This window comes from Malaclemys terrapin, chromosome 6, assembly GCF_027887155.1.
Source record: "Malaclemys terrapin pileata isolate rMalTer1 chromosome 6, rMalTer1.hap1, whole genome shotgun sequence".
Classification (NCBI taxonomy): Eukaryota; Metazoa; Chordata; order Testudines; family Emydidae; genus Malaclemys; species Malaclemys terrapin.
In genome coordinates this window covers 12,064,322-12,091,204 of record NC_071510.1, presented here as the reverse complement: position 1 = coordinate 12,091,204, position 26,883 = coordinate 12,064,322, and the positions used below count along the sequence as shown (strand labels likewise).

The following is a 26,883-nucleotide window of genomic DNA, read 5'->3' as shown; positions in this document are numbered from 1 at the left end:
ATAAATAAAAAAAGAGGACCCTCTATGGGCCCTGGCTCCGCCCATTTCCCCACCCAGCCCCGCCCTCAACTCCACCCCTTCCCCGCCCTAACTCCGCCCCCTCCTCCGTCCTACTCCCAGCCACGCGGAAAGGGCTGCCCGAGCACTACTGGCTTCACGGTTTGCCAGGCAGCCCCCAGACCCTGCGCCCCCGGCCGGGCACTTCCCCTCCCGGGCTCTGGCGGCGCAGGGTCCGGAGGTATGGGGGCTGCCCGAAGCTCGTAGCGCTCGGGCAGCTCGGCTCTTAAACAGAGCCGAAGAGTCGGGGGAGGAGCAGAGCCGCCATTTTCCCGGACATGTTCGGCTTTTTGGCAATTCCCCCCGGACGGGGGTTTGAGTGCCGAAAAGCCGGACATGTCCGGGAAAAAGAGGACGTATGGTAATCCTATAACAGGAAGAGGGCAGAGCCGAGCATGACCCGCCTCCCCACCCAAACTGTTCCCAGAGCTTGTCTCCACACTTAGTCCTGCCCTGTGGCTGTCACCCCCAGCATCTCCCCAAATGCTACCCTGATACCCCCTGAGCCTGTGGGTTCCATGTATTGAACTGACACCTATATTAGACTGAGTGCAGTTAGTGGAGATGGGAAATGCTATCAACAGCAAAGGTAAAAGGCACCCAGGAGAGTCTGCTGAGGAAATGCCTGTTGCTGGGACAGTGCTCATGACGGCATCAACTCACACACGAGCCAGCCACCAAACCATGGCAGAGAGATTGTCAAACATTTAACAGGCTCCCAGGAGAAAGCAAAACTCAGGTAATGATACCTGATGGAGTTGTTAGTCTGATTTATTGTGCATGAATGGTACTGGGGTAAGGGCCAAAGGCCTCCCCCGGGACCGGAGCCCCAGTTTGCTGAACGCTACACAAAGAGGTGGTCTGCCCTGGAGAAATACCACACAGCATGAGCCAGCCCTGGGACAGAGAACGCACCCAGCCTCTGCCAAAGTGGATGGGGAAGCAAACAGCTGCAGCAACCACCCTGCTGCCCGCTGACCTGAACGCCTGGATCGAAACATGCCAATGAGCCGGTGTGGAATTCCCTGGCTGATGGGCACTTCCAAAGTGAGGGCTATATTCATTGGCAGCTTGGTGGGCCTGATGCAGGCATATCACCGTGTCTATGCCGGGGGGATGCTAAAGATTTTAGCCCCCCTGCCCACTCCAGGAGCAGCCTGAGTCCTGTCTCGGCTGAATGCACAGGTGTATTGCGCTGCTCGGCAGGCACCGGAAGCTGGAGGGCTGCCTGAGGAGAAGTGTCCACATGCAATGTGTAAGGAGGTCCCTAGTGATATATACATACCGTCCCAGGGGAAAACCCTGTGGTCCCAATCCTACACTAGCTCTGTGCTGCTGTGACCTGGAGCCCATGTGGTGGAGTTGCCCTGAAGCCCGCGCTCCTTTCCTAAGGTCAGCAGAGCTGCACACTGGCAGGGCCGGCCCACAGGCAGTCAGGTGCTGGATGTGGCCTACCCTAGGAAATGTCCCCTCAACACTCCACGGGCATCCCACCACCCTCTACATGAACCAAGGAGAACTCAGAGCCGTGGAAACGGTTTCCCCGGTCTCATATATCATTGCAGTGGTCAAGGCTCCCATCTGGAACAGCTGGGACTCTATCTAGGCAAACAACCCCCTATGTCAATCGTAACACTGCTATTTTCCAGGCTCCACCCCTTTCCAGACCTCAGTGGTCAGGGTAGAGAGCGCACCTTCCTGATTGCTTTGCTGAGCTGTCTGTCAAGTGGCCCCTGCCCTCTGCTGACATCATCACTGGGCTATAAAAGCTGTGCAGGGGCTGGTTTGTGTACTGCCCAGGGAGCTTCAGAGTGCAGGCTTGGTGAGAGATGGGCTGAGAGCTGGAGTTACACTGTGGTTTTTGGGGCTCCAGGGTCTGAAGTGTTGAGTTCTGGGGGGATTGTTTTGTTTGAGCTTGTCTGTCATTGGAATGGACCTTAAAGCTGTGCTTGCCTTGCTGTGTTTGGCTTTCAATTGCGAGAGCTGGAGAGTTTGAACCCCTTTCAGTTCTTGAGCACTGTTAGTGTGGGAAGTCGTGATGTTAGATGACTGGCCCACTCTCCACTTCAATAGGCAGCACTTGCATGTGTGTCTAGCTCTGACCTGGATTACTATTGGCAGAAAGGGAAGGGGGATGGGGCACAGAGACTGTCTGTTAAAGAGAACAAAATCACTCCTGGCCATGGCTGCTGTTCTAAGCTCCCACTGAACTCATGATAAGGAACAGCCAAGAGCCTGTCTCAGGAAGGAAGAGCTCTGCTCCCTCCAGGGGAAATGTCTTCTCTTAGGAGCCGGTCTGTCCAGCTAGGCCTCCTGTGCAGCTTGGCCCTGGCTGGCCACGGCCACACAGTGCTGCTGTTCTGGGGGCTGCTGGAGCTCGTCTCCTTGCACACCCTGATGCTAACTCTCCATCCATCCGGGGCACCATGCTTGTCAAAGAGAATCCAGCCTGACCTGGGGCATGTCCATGGTTGGGGTGTGGTAGACATCTCCTCTCCTGCCCCACCCCCATATCCAAGGAGGTGGTGCCCAGAGGAGCTCTGTCTGCTTGTGGGAAGGGAGTGGGGCCAGACATTAGAAACACCTAGGGCTGTTCTGTTCTCCCCTCCTCTCAGTCTAGCCTGTGTTGCTGCAGGGGCACTGCCAGCCCCTTCCTACAGCTCTGCTGGGGCTTGGCTCCTGGCGGGGTGGAGTGCATGGGGGAGAGGGAGAAGCTGACTCTTCCCTTAGTGCAGTTACTGCCCTGACCCTGCAGCCTGGCTGCAGCTCCTTGTCATGGCTCCGACTCCTGCTGGCAGGAGGAATTTCCCCTGCCTCTGCCTGGCCCTGTATCCTACTCACTGAGGTCTCCAGGGCCTGGGACAGGTTTCCTTGGTCCCAGCAATCAGTGTAGCTAGGACAAGCCAGAAAAGAGAGCTGCAAAGGGCCACGGCTTTCTGGCACTCCTGCATTACCTGGTCCTGCAGTGTGGTTTCCCTTCCTGGGGAAGCACATGGGTGCCCTACTATGGTAGGCACTGACTGGCCAAGGGACTGCAGCAGCTGTTAGACATGAGTGTGAGGCTGCAATCTGGTGCAGCTGGAAGCCTGAGGCCTGCTGATCCCTTAACGGTTCCTCCTGGTTCTTGCAGTGACAACTCCCTTCCACATGTCTGGTAACACGACTGAAATCCAGGCTGTCTGCCCTGAGCCCCAGGGACAGGAGCAACAGGTAGGTCCATGCTGGGGAGCTGGTGTCCGAACTTCATTGTGGCAGAAAATGCTGATTTTGCTGGAGTGAAATGTTTTAGCAAATCTATTGCGGAGTCAACAAAACTTTTGATGAAATGCAGGCAGGCTTCCCATGGAAACCTGCCAGTCTCTGAGGGGGAGCCTGGCCGAGTCCTGGGCAGCCTGTCTGGAGCAGGGTCTCTGAGGTCTTGGAGGCTCCCACTCCACAGAGCAGCTAAGTGAAATCGATGTTCTTGTCGCTCTTGCAGTTGCTATAACTGAAAAGGTCAATTTCCCAAATTTTGTTTCAAAACATCTTGGAGTTTCTGATTTTAACTGTGTGGCACTCTCTGCTTTGCAGAGAAGGTTTTTGTTTGCTTTTCTTCCAAACTGGCTCTGGCAAGTGCTACCTAGAACAGTTCTAGAGCAACCCAGCACTACTCACTGCTGCACTGATTGCAGATGATCACCCTGGAGCACAATGGGATTCGTGCAGGGGCCCTTCTCAGGCAGGACTCTTTCCATCAACTAGTTCTTGTGAAAGGAAGCCCAGAACTAGCTGTATTAATCCTGGCAGCAGCAGTGATGGGGTTAGCGCTTAGCTGTGGCATCCCAGCCAGGATATAATAGATAAATATAGCCCCCTATGCTGCTGGAAGCAGAGCTCTGCCATGCTGTACGTGTGCCAAAGAAAGCAAGGATCATTCTGTTGATGTTGCTAGCTATTCTTGTTGAGCCAGCTGGGGTTATGGTGTGGGGGAGCAGAAATGGCCTGGGATGGGGGAGCACTGAACCCTTCAGCACCCAGCTCTGTGGCTAGCTGGGTACAGAGTTAACAATCCCAAGAGGGTAACCGACTGAGGCGTCATTCGGTCCAGACAGTGGATGTTCCCCAACTGACTCCGTTTCCTCCCTCAGACTGTAGTGGGCAGGGTGGCTGACCTTCCCTTGGTCAGATCTGCCTGTGAGATGGCCTCTGACAGCTACGCGGCCACCAAAGAGACCCACCCAGCCATGAAAGCTGTCTGTGATGTGGCAGAGACTGGGGTGAGGGCCATCACCTCTGCTGCCATCACCGGGGCACAGCCCATCCTGGACCAGCTGGAGTCACAGAGTGAGTAAGGGAGGGGAGACAGGAACACTCCTGTATGAACAGCCTGGGGTGGGTACCTGACAGATTCTGTCTCAGTTCACTCTAATGTCCTGGCAAATGAGTGTTTGTAGACAGTGCCCCTTTCCTGGTATCCTTGAAGCTGGACACAGGTCCTGGGACAAGACACTGGGCAGGTAGCTCTCCATGGGGACTAGCACTGCTCTGCAGGGATTGCTGTGGGGCAGGGCATGGTTTCCCCCTGTCCTAGGACTGAGAAGCCAGCTGAGAGCGAGCAGTGTCAGGCTTCCAACCCTGATCTCTCCATGGCCATAAAGCCAATGGGGCACTAACCAGTCTACAAAATGCTGGAGTGATGCTTGCAGGAGCCTATTGAAATCCCTGATGAGCTAGAGTGCAACAGAACATTAATCTCCAAGAGGTTCTGGTTGCTTCAGGGGGCTGTCTTCCTCTCCTGAGGGATCTTGGGGCTAGTGCTCTGAACCCAGAACTGGCAGCCGGGACCTGAGTTCTAATCCTGGTTCTCATGTGACTTTGTTGGCCAAGTTGCATAACCTCTTCCTGAGCCCCACACGACACATGGGAGGCTATTTACAACAAAGGGACATTGGGGCAGGGGGTCCCCCTGCCCAAATGCTTGCTGTGATTGAGCACATAGGAAGGAGTTGAGGGGAAACCACTCTGATCCTCTTCTAGTTGCAGCAGCAAATGAATATGCCTGTAAGGGACTAGACACCCTGGAGGGGAAGCTGCCAGTGCTGCAACAGACTGTGCAGAAGGTAAGAACCCTTCATCTTGGTTACAAAAAACACAACACGCATTATGGTTTTTGGGCAGATCACAATTACTGCCATATCTACTCCATTGATGCTGCTAAGTAGCAACAAACACTTTCTTGAAATCCAGGTTCTGTCTGGCGCTTCCCACAGCTGTAACACCTCCACAAGGAGGCCACAGTCAGCTCAATGGGGGGGTGAATGCTGGTTAGTATGTTAGAAAGCTTCCACAGATGAGCATTAACCACTTGGAGGGAGAGATCCCACCGCACTTCCAGGCTTCCCTTGCTATGCTTCCCTCCTCTTCTTCCCTCCCACCCCCCCAAACCCATCTCTTAGCTCTAGTGTAAGAGTGCCATGACCTCTCCTTTGACACCTGCCTCTAGGTGGCTTCAGATGCCCAAGACTGCATGCGTGCTGCAGTGGCAGGGGCCAGGGATACAGTCTGCAGCATGGCTGGTGAGGCAAAAGATGCAGTGACCAGCATGGTGGGTGTGGCCAAAGAGGCTGTCCAGGAGAGCATGGAGATGACCAAATCTGCAGTGACCAGCAGCATGAACACAGTGCTAGGGAAATCTGAGCAATTGATGGACCACTACCTCCCCATGACAGAGGAGGAGCTCGGTGAGAATACTGGTGCTGGCTCTCCATGGCCCAATAGCAGAATGGGGCTTTGTTAACCTCTGTATCCTACTCCTCTGCTCTCTCACGCTCTGTGGGGGAACAAGGGCCATGCAACCCACCTTGATCACATGGGCCTGCTGTCTCTTGCAACTTGAGAATCTGACTTATTTTCTGCCCATTAGGTGGCAGCTAGTGGACATCCTGCAGCAAATGTTGGCAGCTGGAAACAGTTTACCATAGATCCTTTCTTTACATAAAATATGGTATTGGTGGGTGGAGGGGAATCTCTAGCCTCATCCGGGAGGGAGGGCTGGGAATGAATGTCCATGTACTGGTGTCCATGTCTCTGCCTAATCCCTCATTGTAGTGATCCTTACCTTGTTTGACACATCAGTGCCTGTAGCTAGGCCTCCATAGCCTGGAACAGGATTCCACACACTGGGGTCTGACTCTGTAGTTCAGGTCTCATCACAACTGGCCATTTCTCCCTTGCTATATTCCAGCTGAGCTGGCAACCCCTATGGAGGGGTCTGGAGAGCAGAAGAGTTACTTTGTGCGTCTGGGCTCCCTGTCTACCAAACTCCGCCAGCGAGCCTACCAGCACGCCCTGGGCAAGATGAGACAAGCCAGGCAGCACACCCTGGAGGCCCTCTCCCAGCTCCAGCAAACCATCGATCTGGTAGGGCCTTTTGTCTTATTGTGCTTTCCCCTGTAGCTGCCTTAATCACTGAAGCTCAGATTGGGGCTTGCCAAGCTCTGCATGTCCCTGAATCACTGTGAGCAGGTGGGGGTCATGTAGTGTCTGCACACAACTATAGTTCAAAGCCCAGCTGAGTGCCATGTAGTGCTGGGTGCATGGTATGGTACACCCACTCCCATAGATGCAGGTGACACTGGTCTTCAGTGGCTGCAGAAGTCAACTGCTCCCTTCCAGGTGGAGGGTCTCTAGCCTAGTAGTATCACAGGTGTGGCACTGTCTGCTTCACTCAGCTTCTGCTGCTCCCCTGTACACAAGACACTGGGAGCAATACTGGGAGTAGCTCTTGTTCTCTGCTGTCCTGCACAATGACTGAACCCTTGTGTCCTCTAGATGGAACATGCCAAGCAGGCCGTGAGTCAGAAGGTTCATGATGGGCAGGAGAAGCTGCAGCAGATGTGGCTAGAGTGGCACAAGGGCCAGCTGGGAGGCAATGAGGATGACCGCTCACCACAGCCAGAGGTATCTGATGGGTTGTACTCCTGGGGGTGTGATCTAGGAGCCGTTGGAACCACTGATTTCCCCCCACACACACACACCCCCAGCAACTCAGCTGGGTTGGCCTTTCATGTTGCTCTGCTGATAACAGTCCTTGGAGAGGCTGGCTGTGAATCACCCACCACAACAGCAGGTGGCTCCACACACCCAACTGAGTTACCTGAGTGCTTTACCTAAGCCACTCATGGACAAACAGGAGCCCCCCCCCCCCCCCAGCCAATTTCCCAGCTCCCCTGCTGTGCACCCCTACTAGAGCAAAAACTTAGAATTATACCATCTTATGCTGCACAGGGATCTGTTTGCTTCCCCCCTTGATGTGGGGAAGATGTGCAACAGCCTCTATTTAGAGATAGGATTCCCAAACACTTCACTTTAAGATACACTGTTAAGATAAAACAAGTTTGTTTAACTACAGAAAGATATCACTTATAATTGCTTAAAGTCTAGCAAGCAGATTACTTAGCAAATAAACACAAACTAAGCCTAATATATACCAGATATGGTTTGAATTAGTAATTTCTCACCCTAGTTTATATGAGCAGTCCACCAAGTTTCCATATGTAGGCTAGAAATCCCTTTAGCCTGGGACCAGCACTTCCTCCAATCTGCCTCTCAGGGATTTCCAGAAGTCCTCTTGTGTGGGGAGCAAGGCCAAGAGATGTCTCTCCACATAGCTTGGAACAAAGGGTTCCCACCAAGTTGCCAGCCCAGTTTGTAGGGAAAAATACAGGTACCAAAATGGAGTTCGGTGTCATGTGGTCTGGTCACATGCCCTTGCATGCCTTGCTGAGTAATAGCAGCCATTACTCATAGGCTAGCTGAAACATTCCCAGGAAGGCTAAGCTCTTCCATGGGCCATTGTCTTGGCTGATAGGCCATCAGCCAAGACAATCAGCCCTCTATAGCTTCTTCATTGTTGTACCTCAAAGGCTGCTTGTGGGGGTCTTCAACTTCACAACCTCTTCCAGTAACACATACATAGCATATACAGTCTGAGATATTAATGTTCAACAGATTGAGACTTTCAGAGTGATACCTTACAAGGCATACTTTGTACAAAATGCCACATAATCATATTACTATGGTGAATGTGGGGTGCAGAGTGTCACAGTAGCCTTGTCTTCTTGCTAAGATGCAGTGTGACAATGCTGTATGTCACATCCTGACAGGAGCGAGCTTCACATGCATCTAATCACTCCCTCCTCTCTCTCTCTCCAGGAGATGGCGTCCCAGGCTCTAGCCACTTCCCATAACCTCATCCTGCAGGTGCAGACTGCCTGCCATAGCCTCCTGCCCAACATCCAGGGTCTCCCTGCCGCTCTCCAGGAGAAGGTTCAGCAAGCCTATGAGAACATGGGAGAGCTCCAGACTTCCTTCTCCAATGTCCAGTCCTTCCAGGAGCTGTCTGAGGGTATCCTGACCCAGACCCGGGAGAAGGTGACCAAAGCCCAGGAGTCCCTGGATGAGCTGCTGGAATATGTGGTGCAGAACGCTCCCCTCACGTGGATTGTGGGACCCTTTGTTCCTGCTGGAGACTCCACAGAGCCAGTGGGGGAACCAGCAGAGGAGAAGGTCACAGTCTGACGGTTTCATACCCATGCCTCCTCCGCCCCCATGCTGCAGATGTTTGTGGTGAACAGCATGTCGCACTCTTCAGTTATTGCAGCAACTCTCATGGAATGGAGGCAAATCTCATCACCTTGATGATCCTAGCTGCACTGGGTCTGCTATTCTAATACCTTGGCTTTCTCACCTCCTCACTAGTTAGTGACTGACGGGATAACTTCTCATGAGTACCCAACTGTCTAGAACACCCACCTATTAAATGGGCCTTATGCCTTCTGAGGGCTTCCAGCTGTGACTCATGGTGACTTGGCTTCTAACAGCTGTTGATGGGTTTGCAGGATGGGAGAACCAGCTCAGTAGGTCCAACTTCCAGGCTGGAGAAGGGTCGTCAGAGATGGGAACCCCACTACATAGGAATCCTGGGGTGTTGAGCACATGCTGGCTACAGGGGCTGACTCCAGTCCACCTAGAGGTTCTAAGGGATCATTTGTCCAGTATGAGGGCTCCACCTTGCCTTCCTCCAAACAGCATTTAACCAGTGCTGCTAGTTCAGTTATTATGGGTGTTCCTCCCACCTCTCATTCCTGTGCTGGGTTTCTCTAAGGTAACTGTAACAAGCCTTGTTAATGGAACTGCATATGGGCTGGTGGATATAAAAGGTCTCTGCTGGTGACTAAACACTTCTGTATGTTAACACAACTAGCCTCTTCCACAATAAACACAAGCTGCTTTCAACAAAGGTCTCGTCCTTGTGTTCATCTGCAGATCTCTCTACGTGGCTCCCTGTCTTGCTATCCCACCTCAAATGTACCCTCTGACTGAGCCAGGTTCTGGAGACCAGCTCTCTCTGAGTAGGGCAGCCTGACTTCAGTTCCTTTGCTGACTTGCTGTCCTGGGCCTTCCCAACTCCCTAGGACAGGATCTGAGGGCTAATAATGCCAGGAAAAGGTCTCCCATGGATGCTGTTCTGCCGTTCCACCCCTCTGAAGACCATGCAGGTCTGGAGTATTGTTCAGACCCTGGCTATGGGAATGATGCTCTGCCCTGGATCACTCAGATTTCTGGGGCTTGCCACTCTGCCTTCCCTTCCCCATTTCTTAGCCTGACCAGTCCTATGTTACCTTCCCTGAGTCCTGCCACTCACCCTCTCATTGGCTTTATGCTCTAACAAAGGAGATGCTTAAAGCCTTCATGAGAGAAGCTAGTTTGGCACTGATAAGTGTTTCTAGTCGGGCAGGGTTGGGGGAACTTGGTCTCAGGCAGGATGATGCTAAAGCATCCTCCTTGCTACAAGTACTGGTGTAAAATGCTCCCCTGAAAGGTGACTGTAGTCTCACCCGTAACACTCACCACCTACTTGGGAACCAGACCAGCTTGAAGACAATGCTCAGATAACTAGATCCTCCCTTTGGTTTCTCCTGCCATCTACTGCACTCAACCTGCCTGCATGGATTTCAAAGAAGCAGAACTTAGCCCAGTATGTTAACACAGGTAGAAAAGACACTTGAGAAATGACCCAAAGGAATTTAAGGGAACTCTTCTTCCTTCTCTTCCCCCCCACCCCCACACAATTGTCACTCTGACCAAAGCTACATACAGTATTTCCCTAGCTCAAATATTTGGTGTCTTTGCTGTGGTCAGTGTGGTTCCACATGAAGAATTCTTGTAATCTGAAAAAGAAAGCTATTAAGGTTGCAGTGTTTCTAGAACTTCCTGGGCTTCAAAACACAACAACAAATCAGTCAGGCCTCTCTTAGTCTAAACCACTTGTGAATATATGCTATGGCCTTCTTTAGCTCAAGATGTAGCACCTTGTACTTAAGCAGCCCTGGTTCAATTGCCAGGGTTTCATTGAAATTCAGTTCTGACTGAAAAAAAAATTCAATTAACCCCAAGTTGTGGCTTGCAAAATCCCATGCAATTAACTAGTGAAACACTTACATAACATTTTGTGAAAATGTCTCTCCTGTTCCCACCACTCACCTGTGAGAAAATGGAAAAGACACCACATCTACAAGAAAATAAGACCCTTTTATGTGCTATGCAGATGTTTCTCCTCAGGAAGTCTGCATAGGTGCTTCCTGGCCCCTGTGACACAAGGCACTTGTGTAACTCTCAATTTTAACCAAAGGGAAAATTGTCACAGCAACTGCAGTACCAGAATGTAGCCAACCTGCCAAGGAGTAGCAGAGAGACCTGTAGAACACATTTAAGAGTATTCCTAGACAAGCTGAGGCTAGTGAAAATATAGGCTACAATTATAAATGGAATCCATGAGGATAGCCAGAAATTAAGTAAGGAGGCATCTTGGCTGGTCCTGGACCAAGGAAAACATCCCAGCCTTTCCCAAAATAGACAGTGAAGCAAACAACCACACAAAATGCCCAATTGCACTGAACAACAGGGTCAGCACCCTAGTGTGGAATGGGGCTACAGCCTCTAGGAAGCATATTCTGGGGCCTCCTATGGGAGCTTGGGAGACCTGAAATGGGCTGATTACTTTGTCCAAGTGCCATCTTTTAGCTACGCTGCCCTCTAGGAGCCAAGTCCTGCTGTGATGAAGTGGTCAGCTCTTCTGGGCAGGAATTATGAGCCCTAAGCATTCCCTGAGAGGCATTGTAACATCTAAAATTATGGCTCTCACTATTCCCCTGAGAGCCCTGCTGCCCGCACGCCAGAGAAATCTCATTTATTTTAATATCCCTGTTCAAATGAGCCAGCTGATGGCATATGATTTAAAACTGGCTAACTGATAGGTCTCAGAATGTAATTGTAAACAGGGAATCACCATGGAGTTGATGTATTTCTAGTGGGGTCCCATGGGGATCAGTTCTTGGCCCTATATTATTTTAACACTTTTATCAATGACCTGGAAGAAAAATAAAATAAAATCATCACTGATAAAATTTGCACATGACAAAAAAATTGGGGAAGTGGTAACTAATCAAGAGGACAGGTCACTTGGTACAAGCAAACAATATGCATTTTAACATGGCTAAATGTATATGCCTAGGAACAAAGAATGTAGGCCATCCTGGGTGAAACAGTGACTCTGAAAAAGATTTGGGGGATAATCAACTGAACATGAGCTCCCAGTGTGATGTTATGGCAAAAAGAGCTCATGTGATCCTGGGATGCATAAACAGGGGAATCTCGAGTAGGAGTAGAGAGCTTATTTTTTCTCTATTTGGCACTGCTGGAATGCTATGTCCAGTTCTGGTGTCCACAATTCAAGAAGGATGTTAATAAATTGAGGAGGGGTCTGAGAAGAGCCAGAGAATGATTAGAAAACCTGCCTTATAGTGATAAACGCAAAGAGGGCAATTTATTTATCTTAACAAAGAGAAGGCCAAGGGATGACTTGATCCAGTTTGGACGTACCTACACAGGGAACAAATATTTCAGAATAGGCTCTTCAAATCTAGCAGTCAAAGGTATAACACCATCCAAAGGCTAGACAAATTCAGATTGGAAATAAGGCATACATTTTTAATACTGACGGTAATTAGGCATTGGAACAATTAACCAAAGGGTCATGGTGGATTCTCCATCACAGACCATTTTTAAATCAAGGTGGGATGTGTTTCTAAAAGCTCTGCACTGGGAATTATTGTGGGGCAGGTCTCTGGCCTGTGCTGCACAGGAGATCAGACTAGATGATCACAACAGTCCCTTCTGCCTTGGAACCTATGAAACTATAATATCAGGGCTCCATTAATGCCTGTTGTTTTTGTTAAGATGACTGAAGGGGAAAAGGCATTTCCTACAAAGCAACTCATTGGTCAGGGTGGAGAGTTCTGATTTCTTTCTGGTGCTGTCTGTTTAGGCCTGCCCTCTGATGACATCAGCACTGGTATATAAAGGCTGAGCAGCACTTGTATTCTGTACCATTGCAGGATCTGAGAACTGACTGGTGAACCTTGCTGAGGTAGGCTGTGGTTTTTATTGAAATAGCTTTGTTTACCTGTCTGTTGGGCAGAGGGGTCATTTGGCCTGTTCTGAAGTGTTTGGTGAAGATTTTTTTTTTTTTTTGAGCTGTGAAATGTGTGGTTTTAATTTAACCTATTTCAGTGTATGGTATCTGCACTACTAAGAAACCAACTTCAGACTTTTTAGTACAGGCCTAGAAGGGAGATGCTTAGAGAAGAAGGCTCTTGAGTTTGTCTTGTGATCTGTGAAACCTGGATTAGTGAAGAGGAAGGAAGTGGAAGTCATGAGACTTTTCAATACAGAGTGTCAGGCTAGTCCTAATACTGCCTAGTCACCCTTCCTGGGTGAAACTTCCCCTTCCCCCCCCCCCCCCCCCCAAAAAAAAAAAAAACCCAAACAACTCCTCCAACAACAACCAAAAACTCTTAAGGTTTATGGCTTTGAGATCTTGATTAATCATCTGCAGATGGGAATTACCTGCCTTGGGAAGCTGAATCAATTAACCAATGATCTTAGTAAGGCAGGGCTAATGAGAAACAAGTGGAATATGATCATAGAAAAGACAAACTTGCTTCTTTAGGTGAAATTATGATGGGGCTTTAAATCTCTGTATCAAGTGGTCTTAATCTCTAATTTCCGGTCAATAACTCTGGTGCCTCTAGCTAGGGGAGCTCACACTGTGAGGATGGGAGTCCTTAACTAGGGTTACCATATTCTGTACCTCCAAATGGAGGACACTCCATGGCCCCCGGCCCCGCCCCCAGCCCCGCCCATACCCCCTCCCCAACCCCGCCCCCTCCCCAAAGTCTCCGCCCCCTCCCCTGCTTCCTGCGAACATTTGATTCGCGGGAAGCCTGAAGCAGGTAAGGGGAGTGTGGGGGGGAGGAGGCGCAGCCCAGGCTAGCCCCCCCCGGCGGCTCCAGCCTGGGTCGGCTCGGGCCCTGGGGTGCCGCCCCGGCCCAGCACTGCCGGCCCCCGGCGGCCCGGCGCACCCCCGGCCCGGCGCACCCCCGGGCCCGGCGCACCCCCGGGCCCGGCTCCCCGCGGGCCCGGCCGACCCGGCTCCCCGCCTAGGGTTACCATATCTCATAAATAAAAAAAGAGGACCCTCCACGGGCCATGGCCCCGCCCATTTCCCCACCCCTAGCCCCGCCCCAACTCCGCCCCTTCCCCCACCCTAACTCCGCCCCCTCCTCCCTCCCACTCCCAGCCAGGGGGAAAGGGCTGCCCCAGTGCTACCAGCATCACGGTTTCCCAGGCAGCCCCCAGACCCTGCGCCCCCAGCCGGCGCTTCCCCAGCGCAGCTGGTGCCCGGGAGGGGAAGCGCCCAGCCGGGGGCGCAGGGTCTGGAGGCTGCCCAGCAAACCGTGAAGCCGGTAGCGCTCGGGCTTTGGGCAGCCCCCATGCCTCCGAACCCTGTGCCCCCGGCCGGGCACTTCCCCTCCGGGGCTCCGGCGGCTCTGCGTAACTTACACTGTATAAGTTACACAGAGCCGAAGAGGAGCAGAGCCCCCGCAGCTGGAGGCTCTGCTCCTCTTAGGCTCTGTTTAAGAGCCGGGCTGCCCCAGCGCTACCGGCTTTGGGCAGCCCCCGTGCCTCCGGACCCTGCGCCGCCGGAGCCCGGGAGGGGAAGTGCCCGGCTGGGGGCGCAGGGTCCGGAGGCAAGGGGGCTGCCCGAAGCCGGTAGCTCTCGGGCAGCCCGGTTCTTAAACAGAGCCTCCAGCGGCTGGGGCTCTGTGTAACTGACCCTGTGTCAGTTACACACAGCCCCGGGGGCTGGAGGCTTTTCTCCTCTTTGGCTCTGTGTAACTGACATAGTGTCAGTTACACAGAGCCCCGGGGGCTGGAGGCTTTTCTCCTCTTTGGCTCTGTGTAACTGACACTGGGTCAGTTACACAGAGCCCCGGGGGCTGGAGGCTCCAGCCGCCCCCGCTCTGTTTAAGAGCTGGGCTGCCCAAGCGCTACCGGCTTCGGGCAGCCCCGTGCCTCCAGACCCTGCGCCCCCAGCCGGGCACTTCCCCTCCCGGGCTCCAGCGGCGCAGGGTCTCCAGGCACGGGGCTGCCCGAAGCCGGTAGCGTTCAGGCAGCCGGGCTCTTAAACAGAGCCGCCATTTTCCCGGACATGTTCCGCTTTTTGGCAATTCCCCCCGGACGGGGGTTTGACTGCCGAAAAGCCGGACATGTCCGGGGAAAAAGAGGACGTATGGTAACCCTATCCCCGCGGGCCCGGCCGACCCGGCTCCCCGTGGGCCCGGCCGACCCGGCTCCCCGCCGGCCCGGCTCCCCGCGGGCCCGGCCGACCCGGCTCCCAGCCCGGACCCCGGCCCGGCACCGCGCCCCCAGCTCCCCGCGCCTGGCCCTGCACTGCGCCCCTGGTTCCCGGCCCGGCACCATGCCCCCGGCCCCGCACCGCCGGCCCCGGCCGAGCACCACCCAGCCCTCCCGATTTTCCCGGACATGCCCGGCTTTTGGGGATTTCCTCCCGGACGGGGATTTGAGCCCCCAAAAGCCGGACATGTCCAGGAAAATCCGGACGTATGGTAACCCTACCTTAACCCCTTAGAAATGGTCCTGTGGTGATGGTCACAGGGTTGTGGCCTGTCTGCAGGTGAATGTTTACCTTCCATTAGGCTTGTTTTCAAGTTTAGTAGCTGGTATCTCCTGTACTTGGGGGAACTCCTCCCTTCAAGCTTGTCTTCCAGCGCTAAACCTGTCTTTCTCTGTGAACCCCACATGAGGGGAAATGCTATAAACAAGACAAACTGCTTTTGGTCCCCATTTTGACCATATTTCTGTATGCAGTGTAAGAATGAAATCCTATCACTTGCTCTCCTAGCTGCCTGATGGTTGGTAGGTGAGCTTGGTTGGCCATATAATCTCATTTCAACCTTTTTTTAATGATGCTGGACAGTTTATTAGCACCTGCTGGGGGAAGGAATTGTGGGTTTCTTGCTGATTGTGTGCTGCAGGAATCTGATCCAGCAACTGCAGTGAGTGACCCTGCTGTTGTCACTCTAACCTACACAGCCTTCACAGACCTGCCTGTGCCACTACCTGTGGGTTTGGCCACCCTGCTATAGCAGGAAAGTGGCATGACTGAGCTGCTGCCTTGGTTGGCTGGCTCTAGTCTCTTGGAGTAAACTAGAGTGGCTGAAAAGGCAACTGGTAAGATCTCTCCAATAGCTCTTGCAGGAGGACTCTGCCTTGGGCAATCTAGGAATGATCAGAAGCACTGTCTGCATTTAAGCTGTTAGTCTGAGCACTGCTTGCCTCTCTCTTGTTGGTAGGCTAACCTCTCATTCTTCTCCCCCCCCCCCCCCCCGCAGCATTTGGCTTCACCATGTCTTCTAACGAGAATGACATTAAGGATGCTCCCTCAAAAAGTGGGGAGCAGGAGCAACAGGTGAGTGCTGGAAATCTGGCCAGTGAGAGCATGGTTCTATCTGCTCTTTTAGCCAGTTGTAATCCTATAGTGACTGCTGTAGTGGCTCTAGCCCCAGGCATATGGTGGTGGCAAACCAGCCTATGCCTAGACCTATGTAGCAGAACAAGAAGCACCATCAGCCCTCCTGAGAAGTCCAGGTTCCAACTTGGCTGGTAAATCCAGATAGCTAATGTGACCCACAGTAGTAGCTAACCATCACTCTGTCTGTGATGGGAACACAGTGCTGCCCCTCAACATGACTGAGCCTGGTTGCACTGAGGCCTGCCCCATCCTAGGAAGTCACTACACCATTAAAGGGCTCTCCAAGCAGTGGCTGAGAGACTTAATGCTCTGGTGTTACTGTGTCTGGCCTCCTTTGCCCAGGAGGCTACAGACCTTCAAATCTGAAGGGGGTGTTGGAGAGGAAAGGTAGCTGAGTACCAATAGTCCTGCACGCTAACCAGCAAGCAATGGTGGTCATGCCTCTCCTTTCGTCCACCTGTTAGAACTTGGTGAGCAGAGTGGCCAGCCTGCCCATGGTCAGTGCGGCTTACGACATGGTCTCCACCACTTACACGTCCATCAAAGAGACCCACCCCGTCATCAGATCCATCTGTGACGTGGCAGAGACTGGAGTGAGGACCATCACCTCTGCCACAATCAGTGGGGCCCAGCCCATCCTGGACCAGCAGGCGCCTCAGGGTGAGTGAAGGGGGGGCAGGGGAGATGCTCCCATATGCAGGGGATGGGGAGTGAATTGCCAAGTGAGTCCCAAGAATGAACTGTCCTCCCCAGAGTGAGAAATGGGGCCTTCCTCTCCTGCGTAAGTGCATAACACTCCTTCATCCTGGGAGAAGGGCTCCCTGCTTCATCAGGTACCCCCCACTAAATTCATCTTGGGTATTCTGCAGCACCCATCCGCACAGCACATGAGTACCAAACACCCCTCTGAACCGTAGTCCGTGAGGGAAGTTGGCACTATTCAGTCACATGGGATCTGCTGTTGTATACGCCAAATACAAAGAAGCGTGAATGAAGCTGCCTGATTGCTGGGGGTAGCACAGTCCGACACCACCAGGCCAAAGCAGTTCCATGTCTTGGGCTTGTAATCGGCTTCATACACAGCCTTATGATACTGTTATTGGCTCCTCCTTCAGGCACAACCCAGAGGCAGCAATGGAATGGCCTCCTATGCCCCTTATGCTCAGCATGTCCACACGGAGATGGAACTCCGTTCACGTTACTGGCTTCACTTGAAATCCTGCTGTCCCGGCTCAAGGTGTCCCTGCCCTGAAGAGCTCCCAACATAAACATACCATGTAGCCTTCCTACTCAGTGCTGGTCACAATGCACAAGAAACAAACATGTCTGCATCTCCCTTAATTAATTGTGCAGAAACAACTCCACCAGGCCCCATAAGTGTGTGTGTGTGTGGGGTGCTGTCGCATCCCCTGGCTTGAAGTGCATCCATCATATGCAGGGTTTACAGTTCAATGGCTCTCAGCACCCGCACTATAAACACTGTTCCAGCCCCTCTGCTAGATCCTCTGGTACCAGCCACCAGAGAGGTGTCCCACAAAGCTTAGTGTCAAGCAGTGCTTGGCTGGAGCCTCCTACACCACTCCCTATATCTGCCTCAGTCCACTGACCCCATTCTCACAATCCCAGCTCTGTCTCTGGTACTGTACCGGCTGACTTCTGTTTTATTCCACACAATGTAACTCCCACAAAGCTTCCTGTGGGGTAAGGCTGAGCATTGCCAGCAAAAAGGCTTTCTCCAACAACCCACCCCTGGCCAGCAGCATAACTCCATGGGGGTGCAAACAGCCCCATGTGGAGCAGTGCTGGCTTGGCAGCTAGAACAGCGAGGTGCTGGAATGAACTGTCTGGAGGAGAGGTTCCTTTTCCCAAAGTCTCACCCACCTGAGGGTCTTTCCCAGTGGAGGTAAATCACTCTTCACATGGGCAACGTGGTCTAGTGCTCTGCTCACAAATAGGAGCAAGGACCACTTCCTGAGGTCTGGCTCTGACACAAACTTACTCTAACCTCGGACTAGTTCACCTCTCTGCCCTCTCAAAGAGGAAAAGGCGGTGACCTCGCATGTATAGAGGGTACAATGAACTTGGGAACTCCCCCGGATGTACACATCCTACTGAAATGGAAAGGCTTTTGGTAACTAATCCTAGAACTGTTAATCTCAACAGCCAGTGACTATGCCTGCGAGAGCCTGGACAAACTGGAGGAGAAGCTGCCTGTCCTCCAACAGCCAGATGACAAGGTAACTCTAACCTTGGTTTCAGGGCTCCCTGTGGAGGGGAAGGGCTGTGGTGTGCAGGGGTTTGAGACCTGGTACTGCCCTAGCCGAGGAAGGCTCTGACGGACCACAGCTGCTGGATTGCAGAAGCAAGCTGTTCCCAGCTGTCTCCACTAGCAGCATTGCATCAGCCAACAGATGCCTCTGTCAGGCAGAGAAAGAAATGAGCTGAGAAGTGGAGTTTCAGGCTGGCCAATGCCAGAGTTATTTCTGGGGATGGGGGGGGAGATTTCTCCTCCCCAATTTGGTGCCCAAGTGTAAGTGTCTATAGCTTTTTGAGCAGACATAAACTGACCTTTTTCCTCTGCCTTCAGGTGGCCTCTGATGCCGAAGAGCTAGTATCATCAACACTGACCGGTGCCAAGGATGCTGTCTGCAGCACGGACACTGGAGTGAAGGATGCAGTGACCAGCATGGTGGGTGTGGCCGAAGGGGCTGTCCAGGAGAGCGTGGAGGTGACCAAATCCGCCGTGACCAGCAGCGTGAGCACAGTGGTGGGCTCCAGCATGGGGCAGACTATTCTGAGCGGTGTTGACTTGGTACTTGAGACGTCGGAGTCGTTGGTGGATCACTACCTCCCAATGACAGATGAGGAACTTGGTTAGAATGCTCCTATACTCTTCATAAACTTAAAGAAATGTGACCCCTGGCTCAGATACCCCTACATAGGTTTTTGATCTAGTCCTAAGGGTAATTTGGATAACAAGAAGCTTCATCTCCCCATTCCACAGATCAATGGCGGTGCTCATACTGTACCCATTGCTGTGATACAAGAGTTCAGTGCATTAAATAACATAACTTGCACTTGTAACATGGGGGGGCTGCTTTTGTGGTCCCCCTGATGTAGATTAGTAATACTAATGCTAAGCATAGCTCTCTCCCTTAAAAGTAAGGCTGGAGGTGTATCATCTGCTCAAAACCCAAGTGGTGGCTTTCAGATTCTGCCTAGGGCCAGCCTTGAGTGAGCTCCTGCACAAACTAGCTTTAATCTTGCTGTAGGTGGGTCCATCAAGCCAGAGAGCAGAGTGGTCAACTGTGACACCCCTCCCTGCCCATTCTGGAGTCTTAGGCATTCCTGCAGATATCCCAGATCAGTTCATGTGGTGCTTGTGAGATCTCCTGCTTGATGGCACTGTAGGGACTTCTGCTTGTGGTAGGCTGTTGCTGAAATTACGCATGGTTGTGTTTTGTAGCTTGGTGAGGCTTGCCTCTTGCTCATATAGACAGTACAGCTTCTCAGTTGAGAGGCAATGCAGGCCAGGTCACTGTGTCCAGATGAGATGTTGGATAGGAGCAGGGCCAGCTCCAGCTTTTTTTGCCACCCCAAGCAGTGAAGGAGGGAGGGGGTGAGCTGTGATTGGCGGCAGCTCTGCTGCCCTGCTTCATTCTTTGGCGGCAATTCGGCAGTGGGTCCTTCCCTCCAAGAGGGATTGAGGGACCTGCTGCCGAAGACCCGGAGTGACGCCCCTTGCTTGGGGCGGCCAATGGAACCTACTTCCTGTGCTGATGCCTGGAGCTGGCCCTGGATAGGAGATTGCTGTAGATAGTGCTATGCGAGAGCTCAGTGTAAACCTGAATTGGGAACACTTCTAGACTGGACTGACTCCATCAATTGTAGGAGTTCTAGTTACCTTCAGTTAACTTCCCCTATGGCAGGTGTTTGGACTCCAATAAAGTCTGAAGGCCGAGCTTTCTCCAGCTCTCTGCTCTAGTACAGCCCAAACTAAAATAGTACAGGAGTGGCTGGCTGGCACCAGGGCTGAAAGCATCCTATGCATGTCTGCTCCCTGCTGACTAGATCCTGGTCCTTCTGTTCCTTTCCAGCTAAACTTGCAGTATCCCTGGAGGGGCCAGGAGAGGCTCCTGCAGAGCAGCAGAGTTACTACGTGCGTCTGGGTTCCCTTTCGAGCACGCTGCGCCAGCGAGCCTACCAGCACGCCCTGGGCAAGATGAGACAAGCCAGGCAGCGCACCCTGGAGGCCGTCTCCCAGCTCCAGCAAACCATTGACCTGGTAGGAACACTTAAACACCTTCTCCCCCTCCCCTCCCCCCCCAGTCTGCTTTGGGTAAAGCCCTCGGTCTTGCTAGCTACATAGCTTGCTGTGTGTCTGAGAAGGCTTTTCCTTCACCCCTGGTTCTTGTCACATTGGACTTCTGCTTTTGGTCTAAGTGCGGGCAATGCAATGTTTATTGGGATTACTTCCAAGCAAGCGTATTTATAGTGCTACACACTGGCAGTCTGTTCCCCAGTGTCCCATTCCCAGCTCTCATACCACAGCCTTACCCCATGTTCCCTTCCCAGCTTTGATGCTGCAGAGCCTTTTTTGTCCCCATTCCCTCCTTCTTAGCAGGCCTAAATAGACCTGTAGTGGACACCTCTAGTCACACCTCTTGCACGTTATGGTCACATTCCATTTTGGTCATAGGTGGGATGAAGACCCCAGACTTCTTTTGTATCCCATGGCCAGAGCACAACCTCGCTCCTTACCCAAGGCCAGGCTTTTCTTTGGCTTTTAGAGTTTTTATATGCCCCTACCACGTTTTCTCCCTTCTTCCCCCCCCCCCCCTCCCTTTGCCCCACCTAACTGGTTGCTTGACCTTTCCTTAAAATAGGAGCCAGGTAACCTTTCAGTGCATGCTCATATTACAGGGTATGGTGGGAGTGGAACACTCTAACTGTTCTTGTTCCCATTATACTAACAAACCCATCTGGCCAGGCAAAAGCAACACAGTGTCTTTGTCCTTTGTTCACACATTAGTATAGAACAGACTATCAAAGTCAAACCCAAAATTCTATCCCAGGCTAACAGGCCTATATACCAACAGTGTCTGCCTGGCCTGAGCAGCCCCACTGTAGTAGTGGACGGTGAATTGAGTCCTGTGCACAAGCAGTTCCTCCCCTCACTACTATTAGCTCTGTAAGTGACTTGTGGCTGTGGAATCGTATGTTCCCTCTCCTAGATGGAACATGCCAAGCAGGCCGTGGATCAGAAGGCCCATGATGGGCAGGAGGAACTGCAGAAGATGTGGCTGGAGTGGCGCAAGGGCCAGTCAGGAGGCAGTGAGGACAATGGCTCACCACAGCCAGAGGTATCCTTGTTCTCTTGCAGTGTTGCACTGCACCTTGTGTCTACAGCATGTCATGACAGGAGTGAGGTTCACGTGCACCTAATTGCTCCCTCCTCTCCCTCTACAGGATAATAATCTAATTACTATGGTGATTTGTTGGGGTACAGAGGCTGGTCTCATACTCTAATAATCATATTACTATGGTGAATGTGGGGTGCAGAGTGTCACAGTATCCTTGTCCTCTTGCTAAGATGCAGTGTGACAATGCTGTATAGCACATCCTGACAGGAGTGAGCTTCACGTGCACCTAATCACTCCCTCCTCTCTCTCTCCAGGAGATGGCGTCCCAGGCTCTAGCCACTTCCCATAACCTCATCCTGCAGGTGCAGACTGCCTGCCATAGCCTCCTGCCCAACATCCAGGGTCTCCCTGCCGCTCTCCAGGAGAAGGTTCAGCAAGCCTATGAGAACATGGGAGAGCTCCAGACTTCCTTCTCCAATGTCCAGTCCTTCCAGGAGCTGTCTGAGGGTATCCTGACCCAGACCCGGGAGAAGGTGACCAAAGCCCAGGAGTCCCTGGATGAGCTGCTGGAATATGTGGTGCAGAACGCTCCCCTCACGTGGATTGTGGGACCCTTTGCTCCTGCTGGAGACTCTACTGAGAAGGTGGAGGTACCGGCGGAGGCTGAGAAGGTGGAGGCAGAGGCCTGAAGTAGAGGCTGTATGGTGATCTAATGCAATACATCTCACTACTGCTCAAATAGAGCTTAATGTTTACAGTCAGAATAGTCTAGTCATAGTTGGCTTTGGGATCGGAGTCTGTTACTTTGCACACTGTATGTCCAGCTATATGCACATGACTCTCCAATGTATTTAAGGCTGTCTATCTTGTATTCAAGTCCCTACTTGCTAGAGCACCTCTGATGCTCTTCCTGGTGAGGTTTGAGTGGGAATACCACTCTCTGATGCAGGCCCTAAGCTTTATGGCCTTAATGTCTCCTCCAAGGGAATGGGAACAGACCTCCAATCCCTTTATTTGGGAGACTCCTATCTCTGATCTTTCAAAGTCCTGGTAGGACTTCCTCGGGACTGTCTGTTAGGGGTATAAAAAGAGTGAGGGTGGGACCTGGTCTGCTTTCTGGTCTTGCCCCTACTGTGCAAACACCTGACAGGATATCGCAGACCCTCACCCTGGTTTCCCTTAAACTCCACTTCCCCTTGAAGTACTTCCTTAAGCATGGAAGCTCACTGCCTGTTCTGCACGTAGCATCTCCTGCTCCGCAGCACCATGCCCTTATTGTGAGGGTTGCTAGCTTTGTCCTCTTAATAGCATTGCATTGTTGGGGTACAGAGGCTGGTCTCATACTGCTTCCCTGAGACAGTCCATAGTCTCTGCCCCTAGAAAGACCTCCACCCTTCCCTGTGACTGACTTACATTTTGTTCTACTTGTAAAACTACTGGCTGTACTAAAATAAACATTCTAACTGCATAGATAAGGGTCCTGGACTCATGTTTGGTTCTTAATGAAACTGAGTGAGCAGCAGGCAGGTCTCTCCTGCTGGAGAAGTATGGATTGATTGACTGAAGCAGGAAGTGGAACTTCCAAGTGTCAAGTTCTGGAGTAAGGGGCTTATGGCTTCTCCCCTACCCGTCTGCTCAGCAGGGCATGCTCCTAGCAGAGATGCAGGCAGAAACACCAGGCTCTTTCAAACCTAACTCCTCTCAGCTGCTTGCAGACTTCATTTCTGCTGCAGCACTGATGGGAGAACACCTCTACTCAAGTGAGCTGGGGGAAGCAGATGGTCACAATAGCCTTCCTTGCTTGTTGGGTGGCAAGAATCTCTTCCCTCCAATCTTCCCCCCCCCCCCCCCAACTTCCATAGCTTGTGCCCTTTTGCCCCTTAAAGGGAGGAGCTGACTTAGCCAGAGCATGCAAAGTCAAATACAACCTGCATCTAGCCACTGCCCTGGGGCAATTAATAGGCAGTACTGGGCTAGAGGCTGAATTGCAATGATGAAGCTTGTCCATAGATGGGATGTTACAGGAATCATTCAGCTGAACTTAAAACTCTACACTGCAAGCACTCCTACCTTGGGATACACTTCCTACGCAAGCTGAGGGTGTTTCTAAAAGGCACAGCTCACCAAACTGCTGGCAAGGGCCCCAAGAACCACACAAGCTGGAGGGAGGTGTGGTGGGGAGAGTGGGTTTGCAGGGGCTGGAGTTCCTGATGCTAAGCCATGAGTGGGGGCTAGGTTGCTGTCTGTATGGTCATCTTGCATAGATTTAAGGCTTGATTGCAGAAGGTGCTGGTAGAGGGGGAAAGATTCTGATGCAGCTTAACTGAGCGGACACATGTGGCCTGTCTGAGCAGGGCCTGATGCACTGAGTCTCTTCCCAACAAACTCTTGCTACAGCCATTCCCTGGGGAGAAGGGCCATGCAGAGGACCCAGGGGAAGGGGCCAGCCCTCCATCTGCTCTCAGCCCAGCAAGACTTACAGTACGCTAACCCTCTTCCTCTGATCTATCAGCTGTTAATACTTCAGTGCAAAGTGCCCATCACTGGCAGACTCCTGCCCTTAACGGGGTCTGGCTGAGCCCTTGTGCTGTCAGGAGAAATGGTGGCAGTTCTCCGCTCAGGAGATGGGTTAGTTACCCTGTACGTGCAGGCCTCTCGCAAGCTTGCTGATCGCTTTCCTACCCCTGCAGTTGGAGCTTGTCTGCTGGGCTGGAGTCAGACAGAAGTCAGGGTCTAGGCTGCCAAGGCAATTCAAGTTTGCAGTGCGGCTGTAGCAGTGTCGCTCCCAGGGGCGTAGAGAGCCAAGGGGGGTGAAGTAACATCTCTTATTGCACCAACTGCTGGGGGGGGAGATACAGCGTGTGCTCACTAGAGCTCCAAAGCTTGGTTTAGGTGTGGGAAAGACCTGAATGGTCACTGAGTAATTTCCCCAGAAGAGCTAAAATGCCTGCCTCTAACAGAAGTTGGGTCAATAAAAGGAAAGATGAAATTACAGCAGATGTTAATTAACATGCCAAGGAGGAGCACCATGTTAGAGGTTCAAATACATGGGTCCCTAGCGTCACTAAGAGGTGACTGCAGGTGAGCAATGTTTGTTTCCCAAGGTAGCCCTGCCCAATGGGCGCTGATAGTTAAAAAACAAATCGCGTGAGGCATCTCTCCCTTCAAACCACCTGTCTCCTCACTGCTTCCGGGTAGAGGGCAGCAGCTGCACTGGCCCTGCAGGAAGAACTAGTACATGTCACACAGCTCTCCCATTGGTTGTTAGCAGGGAAAGCACCGAGGGAAAAGTGTTCTCTGACACGGTAACCCTGGAGGCTCTACAAGCCTACTGGGCAGCTTTGCCAAGGAGGTAACGCTCTGCTGTTGCACTTTGTAGTGACAAGGCAGGGCCTACAGGCCCCCTCCTGGAGCAACGCTTGACCATGCCAGGAGCTGTGCGCATAGAAGAAAGTGGGACCTTGCTCTAAAGTGTGGCGGATCTAAGTATGTCCACCATCATAGCCCCTTCCTTAGTGCCCACTCCCAGCCCTTCGTGCCCTGGAATAGGAATGGGGGGGGACCCCCCCTCCAGCAAAAAGCACAGCCTCTCAAAGGCCCCTTCCCTCCATTTCTGGCAAACTTCAAGACCAGTCACTTTTAGGGGCTGGTGTTTGCTTCCTGGCAGCACCTCCAGCTTGTGAGCAGGATTGGGCCTATCGTGCTTGGGGCTATGCAACATAGAAACAAAGAGCAGCTTGTGTCTGGAGGAAGTGCCCTTTGGCTGGCCACGCCCAGCACCACTCAGGCTCAGTCTGTTTGGGCCTCACCTCTGGCCTGTGAGCATTGTGGGGCAGGGCTAGTGTCTGTGTTTTTTATAGGGGGGTGAGGCCCGTGGGCTGTGCTGAGCAAATGATGAGCTGAGTACAGGGCTTAATTCATGCCAGGGCTGAGCTATCGCACCTCTGGGCTTGGCAGCTCAGAGCCCCCGCACCTCTGGATTTGCCACATCCGTTACAAACGTCAAAAAATTGCCTGAGCCCCAGCACCTCTTTCCTTACAAATATTCCCTGTGAGCCCCTAGGGCCAGAGCTGGGGTAGGGCGGGAGCATTGCTGGGAGGCAGCGCCGGCTCACTCCCAGGACACAGGGATCCTGCTAGCAAAGTGGTCAGGGAAGTTTGCATCCAGCTGAGCCCATAATTAGTGGCGAGGGGACAAGCTGTGCAGAGAGCGAGTGGAAGAGTGGCCTGAGTGGGGAAACCCTGGGGTCCACTCACGGTGTGTCCAGCAGCCTAGGCAGGGGGCTGGTCACCTCCCCCCCAGGGATGAGTCTCAGTCACGTGCATGCACCCAGCAGCCCAGTGAGTCTGTCACACACGCTCACTTGCCGGCTGCTTCGGGGTGGGTGAGGTTTCAAGCAAGGAAGTGAGCAGCAATGCACAGGTTAACCGAGCCCCAACAAGGCCGCTGGAAACTGCTGGGCCTGGCCCTGCCTGGGCAGTGACACAAAACCATGCAGTTAGCCCTGCCCTAGCAAACGCGGGGGCTTGGCCCAGTGCTGTTTGGAGCTTCCCCCATGAGGCTCATTGGCACCTTGGAGGGGTGAGCCACACCTCTGGTCACCCATGGCCCGCTGGGGGCAGCCAGGCATGCTTGGGGGAGCCCTTTGCTGGCATAGGACCAGGCTTGGCAAGAATGGGACGCCACAAGCATGTGGGGTTGGGGGGTGGGTGTTTTTTTCCCCCTCCAGCTGCCCCTATGGAACTTCCCAAACTCAACCTTTCCTGTGTGCTCACAGCCGTGCTGCTCCTGCCGCCCTGGTGGGTCCTGTAAACAACCCAAACCCAATGGGAGCCCCAAGGAAGTGTCACCTACTGGCCAGGGACTGGGACTCAGGGGACCTGGGCTCTAGCCCCAGCTCTGCTGTTGCCAGCTGGGTGACCTGGGCTGACTCACTCCCCGCCCCACCATCCCCGTGTCTATTATCAGGGCTGGTCTGTCTGTTTCTTTTCCCCAGTAGCTCTCGGTGGGCGGAGTTCAGTGCTCTCTGCCTGGGCGTCACAGAGTGGGAGCTATTTGTATTCTGACGCTGTGACTGTCCAGGGGCCCTGGCCCTCTTCTCCACTCACCCCCCTCTTACTGGCCAGACAGGAGAGCGACTCTGTCTGGGGTGGCCTGCCCTGACATCAGCAGAGGCTGAGCAACGCTTCCCTGACCTAGAGTTCTTATGCCCCATTTTTGAAAGTGACTGTCATTTTGAGCAAGCGGAGTTTTCCAGCCACAAAAGAGAGTGGCTGTTTTAACTGAGCTGAGCAGGACCAATGTTTCTCATGCCAATTGAAAGCAGCAAGGCAGGAGATATGAGTCTTGCACAAGGGAAAACACCTGATGCTGTCTAGGAAGAGCTGCCCTATGGGGTGGTCTCCTGGCTGGTAGCTGGTGCTAGCACTATGCTTGTCCTGCTGAAATGATACTCCCCCTTCTCTCCCACCCCACAGCCACTCGTTACCTTGTCACGTCACACCACCTTGTAGCTTTGGAGTTGA

General features: G+C 52.7%; 2 protein-coding genes across 2 annotated transcripts; both read left to right on the top strand.

Moving 5' to 3' along the window:
* The first annotated feature begins 621 nt into the window (after positions 1 to 621).
* On the top strand, positions 622 to 9,261 carry LOC128839294 (perilipin-3-like). The gene is made up of 8 exons (XM_054032163.1): positions 622 to 646; positions 3,188 to 3,267; positions 4,185 to 4,380; positions 5,074 to 5,156; positions 5,540 to 5,777; positions 6,281 to 6,456; positions 6,868 to 6,996; positions 8,251 to 9,261. Exons 1-8 carry the CDS (start codon positions 622 to 624, stop codon positions 8,614 to 8,616), a joined length of 1,293 nt encoding a protein of 430 aa, XP_053888138.1. The 3' UTR covers positions 8,617 to 9,261.
* A 7,436-nt stretch (positions 9,262 to 16,697) lies between these two features.
* On the top strand, positions 16,698 to 22,834 carry LOC128839289 (perilipin-3-like). Its single transcript, XM_054032157.1, has 6 exons — positions 16,698 to 16,716; positions 18,158 to 18,231; positions 18,582 to 18,867; positions 20,092 to 20,279; positions 21,229 to 21,357; positions 21,672 to 22,834. Exons 1-6 carry the CDS (start codon positions 16,698 to 16,700, stop codon positions 22,044 to 22,046), a joined length of 1,071 nt encoding a protein of 356 aa, XP_053888132.1. The 3' UTR covers positions 22,047 to 22,834.
* Positions 22,835 to 26,883: the final 4,049 nt, after the last annotated feature.

Bases quoted from the DNA above. Each gene is read 5' to 3' on its own strand.
- LOC128839294 (XM_054032163.1), top strand. From the start codon at position 622: ATGGGAAATGCTATCAACAGCAAAG. The intron at 647-3,187 runs GTAAAAGGCACC...TGGTTCTTGCAG, and splicing joins AAATGCTATCAACAGCAAAG to TGACAACTCCCTTCCACATG. The intron at 4,381-5,073 runs GTGAGTAAGGGA...ATCCTCTTCTAG, and splicing joins GGACCAGCTGGAGTCACAGA to TTGCAGCAGCAAATGAATAT.
- LOC128839289 (XM_054032157.1), top strand. The intron at 18,232-18,581 runs GTAACTCTAACC...CTCTGCCTTCAG, and splicing joins TCCAACAGCCAGATGACAAG to GTGGCCTCTGATGCCGAAGA. The intron at 20,280-21,228 runs GTAGGAACACTT...TCCCTCTCCTAG, and splicing joins TCCAGCAAACCATTGACCTG to ATGGAACATGCCAAGCAGGC.